Source organism: Benincasa hispida, chromosome 1 (genome assembly GCF_009727055.1).
Source record: "Benincasa hispida cultivar B227 chromosome 1, ASM972705v1, whole genome shotgun sequence".
In the NCBI taxonomy this organism is placed as follows: Eukaryota; Viridiplantae; Streptophyta; class Magnoliopsida; order Cucurbitales; family Cucurbitaceae; genus Benincasa; species Benincasa hispida.
The window spans coordinates 297097-304455 of record NC_052349.1 but is presented as its reverse complement, the minus strand read 5'-3'; the positions used below and the strand labels follow the sequence as shown (position 1 = coordinate 304455).

The following is a 7359-nucleotide window of genomic DNA, read 5'->3' as shown; positions in this document are numbered from 1 at the left end:
ATTTCAAGATTAATTTTAGAAGTAGAAATCTTTAAAAAAAATTTAGTGGAAATTGATACCGTAAATGATACAACGTCATCTAAATAAATTTTGGATCACCAAATAATTTTAGGCCACCACTATATTTCCTTTTTATTTGAAAATCTAAATGAATCCTATTCTAATAATAATTTTCAAACGTTTATTTAAATTTATGAGAAATATTGAACATATAAAAATACTTTGAAACAAATAGCAAAATTTAGTAGTATTTTTTCATAGAATTTAACAAAGTAAATATATGTGAAGATATTTTAAGATATTTCAGTAGGAAACTGGCTGCATTCTTCAATTACCATTTGCTGCAACCGCCGTTCCCTCAGCAAAATGTCGACCAGATTGCAACGTTAATTGCCGGTCGTTCATCTTCTTCAAAACCCTTCTCTATAAACCCCTCTCGCCTCTTGAGCTTTGAATTTATGGCGCAAAGCGACCTCCTCGGCGGCGGAGCGCGGTGGAAAACAAGGAAGAAGAAGCGAGAGAATGTCTCGGATGGACGAGAGCAACAAAATGGAACCCGAAATGTTCTTCTCCAAGATCCTTTCGAGGTTTTAGGTTCTGATCTATTTATGGCGATACTGAGCTACCTTGATGCACGCAGCGTGGCACTTTCTCTCCTCGTCTCTCGATCTTGGTACGCCATAGCTTCCAGCGATCGCCTATGGAGTTCGAAGGTCAGCATCTTCTATCCTTTAATTCGTTGATGTTATGGTGTGCTTATGATTTAATTCGGTTCTCTGGAATTGGATTTTGGTATTTCGTCTCTTGTTAGTATTAGTAATTGTTCGCCCAGTGCAAATGTAATCGAGTCACTTGTTTTTGTGTTTAGAAGTTCGATTCGTTTGTTGTGCTTGTCGATTTGGTTCCTGGGATTCTGTAGGTTTCGTTTCTGTATGTATTTGATGTAATAGGATTGAGATAATTTGGTAAATTCAAATTAATCTTGGTTAATCCGTAGTTAATTACATCTTAGTGGCAGCTCGAAGATAAAATTTTCAATCGGAAAAAATATTTTTGAAAATGGAGCGATTTCTCATGAAAATAACGATACAAACACAGATGATTTCCATGCATTGGATGATTTCCAATTTGGAGCCCGCTCCTTCTTAATGAAATCTACAATCCAGTCCATACCCAAATTTACTGAAATACATAAAACCCATCTCCAATTGGCTTTTCTTTAGACTTACAAAATGGGTTTTTCTTCATTACCTATGGATTATGCTCATGTTTCACTAGCAATAGATTTTCCTTCATTGGCATTGGATGAAATTTGGTTGTTATTAGCATTGGATGATCAGAAAATATTTGGTTTGAATGATTCACTTTTATGTTTCTATCTTCATTTTCGTTTTAAAACTCGAGTACGAGCTTTTTTTTTTTTTTTTTTTTTTTTTGAGGGATGGAATAGATATAATAGGATTGGAATAACTTGGTGAATTTAAATTAATCTTGGTCCTTGATTAATTACATTTTAGTTACTCAATTAGTTTTTAGTTTCCTTTTAGTTATCCTTTTAAGATTCTTTTAATTTTCTATAAATAGAGAACTCCCCTTGTATTAGACAACTTTTGGTTGATAATAAAGACTTGATTGGATTCTTATAGAGAATTCTCCTTTTATCTCCTTAGACTATATTATTATCTTCTCTCCCATCAGGCTTTGAATCATAAATTTATGTAGCTTGTGGCATTTTATGCTGAATTTAACTTTTTCTATATCGATGGATCATAGGTTCATTACAAACTGCATATAGTGGATTTGTAGTTCAATCTTTCTCACGTTTATTTGAATTATTTCTCTGGGTTTGAAAATTTATCTTCAAACCATTTCCTCGACTCTTTTTAAGAGTGAGTTTGGATAGCTTTTAGATGGTAAAGTGCTGTAAGCCTATTAAAATTATGAAAATGCATCCATAGTTTTTTGGATAGATAATCAAAATTTCCAAGATCCTGAATCTGTACATCACTAAATCTTTTGGAGAATGACTTGGGTTATCATATCCTCTTTTCACCCTTTTGATTGGTACGAAATTGTGTGTGCATAGTTTCGACCTATATCCGTCTCTATGTTCCTGCCCAGAAGATGTGTGTATTTTGCAACACAATGTCAAGAGCTTGTTTAGGTGTGTGTGGAAGCTAATTCTAGATTATTTTCTAAAACTTTCATCTTCTTTTAGGCCCTTAGAAAGTGTTTGAAATTTGAAAATGCTTTCTAATTTATTTTTTTATCCGCAAGTATTGGATGTTATTGTGATATGATTACGTACATAAACTCTTTATGTGAACAAGAATTGAAGTTAAAGCCAAGAATTTGCATCCTTACTGGGTAGCTCATCCCTGTGTATGCTCAGGGGATCGTTATGACTGCTTGTCATGTCTTATTAGACATTTGGGATAAATGATCTAAAAATTTTACAAATTTGAAATTCCGTAGCACCAAAAAGAACGTTCATAACTGTAAAATTGAACATTTGGTTAGTAAATTTTTTGTATTTTCTCTCAGTGTGAGGAACTGTGGCTCGGGAAAGCACATATCCCTAGATTGGCCCAAAGCCGAGGTCTTCCAAAGCTGGCTGCTTATTCTTTATCCGTCATGGATGGCAAACGAGTTAAGTCCCCTTTTCCACCCACAAGCAATAGTGTGTCAGTGTGCTGTTACATATACATATATATATATATATATATAATATATGAATGTTACTTAATTTATAGTTGTGTAACTGCAGTTAGGATGACCAAGTGCATCCACTGAATCTCGTCATCAATAATATAGAAAATGTTCTACACATGTACTCGCAAGCATGGCATAGCAAGAGCTGAGAAGCCTGTATTACTTTGATATTTTTCTTATGGGTTTAACTTCTTGTATCAGACTCGCATTATGAGGGAGGATTTATGTGATCATGCCTGGCAATTTCACTTCAATAAGGTATGCTGCTCTTTTATGCAGTTATCAAACCCTTTTTCTGGATGCTAATCATCATGTAATCAATTAGACGACATGAATCCTGGTTAGGAGAGAAGGATATTTAAATTAACTGGATGATTTTTTACGTTTGTGTTTTATGATTAATTAAACCTGATTATGTTATTAACATATTCTCTACACATTTGATCACCTTTTATCTTTATTGTACCATACTTTAGGCATCATACTTCAATCATGCTAGCTACATATAATTTTATTCTCGTCTTAGTTGCACACCTACTATACGATTTCTGTCAGAAATTCAGAATTTATTGGAGGGCCCAAGTCACTGAGAAAGAGATTAGATGGCTGGTGAGGGATGCTTTAGCAATACGAGTTTCATACATGATCCTCACAATTTATATGGCCATGCTAGTGATTGTGTTATAAAACGTCTAACATGCATGAAAAAACTCCCATACTACCAATTGGATTTGGAAGTCTATGGAGCATGGATACTTCTTCGCATGTAATGAGTCCATTTTCAAATTCGTGTTGTGTCATGGCTTCTTTGTGGAATTTCTATGCTGGTGCTCATAGCATTGATGGTGTATTAGTGATTTAGAGGGTATGTCCCAAAAGATGTCTACTGATTGAGCCTGAATACCTTTTGACAAGTACGTACAATTACTATTATCGTGTTCTAGCTGCCTGCTGGTTTAAAATCAATCTACCAAGTTTCTGCTTAGATGCAAATGTGATCTAAAGTTAATGTGCGACTCACCAAATCTTCCACTTCTTTTAGACACCTTTCCTGAAGGGACGAATTGATTCATAATGTTTGGTAAGTTAATTTTTGTTCCCTTCAGGAAGCTCCGGTCTACTGGCGAGATCTTGATCCATATTGGCAAGGCAGCCACCCTCTCATGCGCCGTTATTTCCACCCCGATGGGAGCCAAACTGCAGATCCTGATGATAGAGTATGGGGTGGCCATGAAAGCTGCTTTTTGACAGTTACAAGTTTTGTTGGTGATGGTGAGATCAGAGAACACTATGTGAGGATAAACAAATGGCCAAGAATGTTTGTGTCAAGGAATGAAGATTGGAGCTGGAAGATGTCGAATCACTTCACCTCGTACTCGAGCATAGCCGATGCTGAAAAGGCTGGTGGGACGGGTCCACTTTAACAGTGGTTGGCGATAAAATTGTTTGTTTGCTCTCGTAGAGGCTGCTGTTTTGTTGTGTACGGAAAATTGGGAGTATAGGAAAGGAAATGGTGTTGGTTTTGGATCACATGTTCTTCTGGTTCTTTGCCTCAAAATGGGAGTAGTCTTTATATGCTTGTAGAATTTGTTCATCATTATTATTTTTCCTTTAAGAAAATGTAATTAGATGTTGCTACTAGTAATTAGTAAAATTTGGAACTAATAAGTTGGGTTCAAGTTTGATGAGTTTTCTTAAGTTAAATATTTGTCAACTGTCACTCTCTTTTGTTTTTTTTCCCCTTAAAAAACAAAGAACATTAACAGGAGAGCAACAAAAACTTATCATCCTCGACAAGTGAATCAACCAACGATGAAAATCTTGGGACCAATGCCCGTAAATGTCATCGATCAATGAGCCAGACCGTCTATAACTGCGTTTTGAGAGCGTTGTGTATTGGAAATAGTTGAAGTGACCAATTTTATGCTAGTCACCTTATTATTCATACATACCTTCAAATTTCTAGGCTTTCGTTCTGTATGTCTAACTTAAAGATATCTAAAATTATTTTGGATTCAAGTTATGGCTCTTGTTTGCAACCTAATATTTGGGTAGAAAATTAAAACTATCATCTTATAATGTATATTACTTATTAAAATTTACCACTCATGAACTTTCTGAAAAGAGATTTATCTCATTGATCCAATGATTCTATCTGAAATGATTTTCAAACATTTGAAAGATCTTTTCTGCCAATTTTAGCATATCAACTAGTTAATTTATATGCTCAAAGTAGATGTTTTATTTTCATTAATGGGTTGTCTCACAATAATTGTTTCGTTTCGTCATATTCTTCATCCACTTAAGTTAACATTTGAGATTTTAACCAAATTTCAGCAATAAAAACAAGTTTATAAATTTAATTTTAGTTTTTAAAACATGACTTAATTTTTGAAAATATTCCTCAAACGTAGATAATAAAACCAAAAATCCAATAGAAGTATTCGTAAGTTTAGACACAATATTCAAGTAATTAACACATGACTTTAACGTTATACATATATATTATTATTAAGATTGAGTCTTTAACCTTTTAATCAAAGTACATGACATGATTAGTTAAGTTGAAAGCTAACAAAAATCTTTTTAAGTGCATAAACCTGTTAATGAAAGTTCATTGACTTATAATTTAAGTTGAAATCAATCATGGTGTAGATAGAAATGTGGTATTAAATTTTCATCGATATTTTGATATTTTTATTGATATTTTTCCATTTCTTTAGATTTGATATACATGAGAAGTGAGTTGTCGTGAAAAATATCATAAGAAAAACAATAAAATGCAATTAAAATTTGTTTAAAAAACATAAACCTTGTTTGTGTATCAATTTAAACAATTTATTTGATTTTTTATTTTTATTTTTGTAGTTATATCGATATTTCTTTAAAATAGAATTAAGAAACAAATCACATCACACATCCTTCAAAACCGTTTACTCTGCCACAGATCGCAACCGCTGGTCGCGCAGGCGGTTGTAAAGTCCGGCCAACTTGTCGGCGTCCGGCAGGTTATTTCTGATCACAGTAACGTGCTTCAAGTTTTGTGTCCAAGCGTACAAGCGAGGGAATTCATCGGCGTTCAGAAGCTTCGTCCCTGAAACTTCTTCAACAACTGGTAGCCAGTGCGCGATTCCTGCGAACGCCAAATCCAGGGCGCCGATCTCCTCTCCGGCGAAGAATTTCTTGTCGCCAAGGCATTGTTCTTCGATTGTTTTCAGGAATTCGATCCCCTCCGCCCTAGCTTTTTCCTCTTCTTCGCCACTACCGGAACCGAACAGAATCCGACCTCCAAACAACTGCCGATTCCTTCCTCGTGTTACAATTTAGCTTTTCAATCTCAAAACAATTGCTATTGATCGATCCTAAATTTTAAAATCTCCACATTTTTCTCTATTTTAGTTTTAAAACTGATAAAAACAAATTTGTTTTTTTTTTCTGAAAAAAAAATCATCAACTTTTTTTAAAAAATAAAATTCAAAGTTAAGTATAATTCAAACTAATGTGACTACCAAAATTAAGGTTTATCAAAGTATTTTGAAAAAAATATGTTAAGATAGACATATTTGGAGATTGTAGAACTTTCAAAACTAAAAATTAGATTTAGACCTACTAACTACTTTATACAATTTTCTTTTTAAATAAATTACAATTTTGGTCTTTGAGATTTAGTAAAAAGTAAATTTCATTTTTAATTAAGCTTCAAAATCATAATCACCTTATCTTCATATTTAGGAAATAATTCAAAAGTGAAAAATTTAAAGAATGACCTCGTTGTCAGCATATTTAATCCAAAAGCGAGTCATTGCTCTGTCGAACGAATGGATGAGAAAGAGAGGATATTGAGACCATATTTCATCCATGTATTCGAGAATGACGATAGACTCGCACACTGGTTTTCCGCCATGAACGAGCACAGGAACCTTCTTGTGAATAGGATTATATTGAAGTAACAATGGAGTTTTGTTGGTAAAATCTTCTTCTACATATTCGTAAGGAATGCCCTTAAGCTCCAAACCCCATTTAACCCTATAACTAAAAGGACTTGCCCACATCCCATGGAGTTTCACTTCTTCCATCTTGAATGGACGATGTTCTTGCTTGCTTTTGTAGCAACATTTTATACCATGCTCTACAATAAGATTATAATAATAGCATTTGTCTCTATCATATACTATCTTCTAGAATGTTTAATTAATCATTTTTCCTTCTTAGAATATTAAATCATAAATCTAAGTACAGCCAAACATGGCATATATTCTCTTTACATCCAAGGTTCAAATCCTCATTTCACCAAGTACTTAAAAAACTAAAACAATAAATCTAAGGATAAATTTATGAATTTAAGACCTGCACTTTCAAATTTTCCAATTTTATACTTAAAACTTCCAAAAAATTTCACCATCATTAATTTTTTTTGTTTGATATATTTTTGAACTTTCAATTCCATTAATACTCCTATACTTTTTATTAATAGCCCAAGTCCTAAATGTCAAGTTTATATATATACATTGAAGTTTCAATTTTATGAAAGTAACTCGAAATGAGTTGGGGAAATCTATTAAAAATACAAGAAATATAGAGTAAAAAACCTATGTTCTCTGAAGAAAGGCCCCTAAAGATTAGAGACATTAGACAAACTACGGGAAA

The 7359-nt window shown here is 33.4% G+C and overlaps 2 protein-coding genes across 2 annotated transcripts; one reads left to right on the top strand and one right to left on the bottom strand.

Moving 5' to 3' along the window:
* The first annotated feature begins 298 nt into the window (after positions 1 to 298).
* Positions 299 to 4410, top strand: LOC120068200. The gene is made up of 4 exons (XM_039019912.1): positions 299 to 713; positions 2545 to 2649; positions 2914 to 2970; positions 3819 to 4410. The coding sequence occupies exons 1-4, from the start codon at positions 459 to 461 to the stop codon at positions 4134 to 4136; spliced, it is 735 nt and encodes a 244-aa protein (XP_038875840.1). The 5' UTR covers positions 299 to 458; the 3' UTR covers positions 4137 to 4410.
* Positions 4411 to 5558: 1148 nt separating this feature from the next.
* LOC120070023 (glutathione transferase GST 23-like) lies at positions 5559 to 6788 on the bottom strand. Its single transcript, XM_039021875.1, has 2 exons — positions 6480 to 6788; positions 5559 to 6008 (listed from the first exon to the last, which is right to left on the bottom strand). The coding sequence occupies exons 1-2, from the start codon at positions 6786 to 6788 to the stop codon at positions 5646 to 5648; spliced, it is 672 nt and encodes a 223-aa protein (XP_038877803.1). The 3' UTR covers positions 5559 to 5645.
* Positions 6789 to 7359: the final 571 nt, after the last annotated feature.

What these genes read in the sequence shown, in the direction of transcription:
- LOC120068200 (XM_039019912.1), top strand. Translation starts at nt 459, where the DNA reads ATGGCGCAAAGCGACCTCCTCGGCGGCGGAGCGCGGTGGAAAACAAGG. An exon ending in ATCGCCTATGGAGTTCGAAG is followed by an intron (nt 714 to 2,544) that starts GTCAGCATCTTC and finishes ATTTTCTCTCAG; the next exon opens with TGTGAGGAACTGTGGCTCGG. An exon ending in GGCAATTTCACTTCAATAAG is followed by an intron (nt 2,971 to 3,818) that starts GTATGCTGCTCT and finishes TGTTCCCTTCAG; the next exon opens with GAAGCTCCGGTCTACTGGCG.
- LOC120070023 (XM_039021875.1), bottom strand. Translation starts at nt 6,788, where the DNA reads ATGGAAGAAGTGAAACTCCATGGGATGTGGGCAAGTCCTTTTAGTTAT. An exon ending in TTAAATATGCTGACAACGAG is followed by an intron (nt 6,009 to 6,479) that starts GTCATTCTTTAA and finishes AGGAATCGGCAG; the next exon opens with TTGTTTGGAGGTCGGATTCT.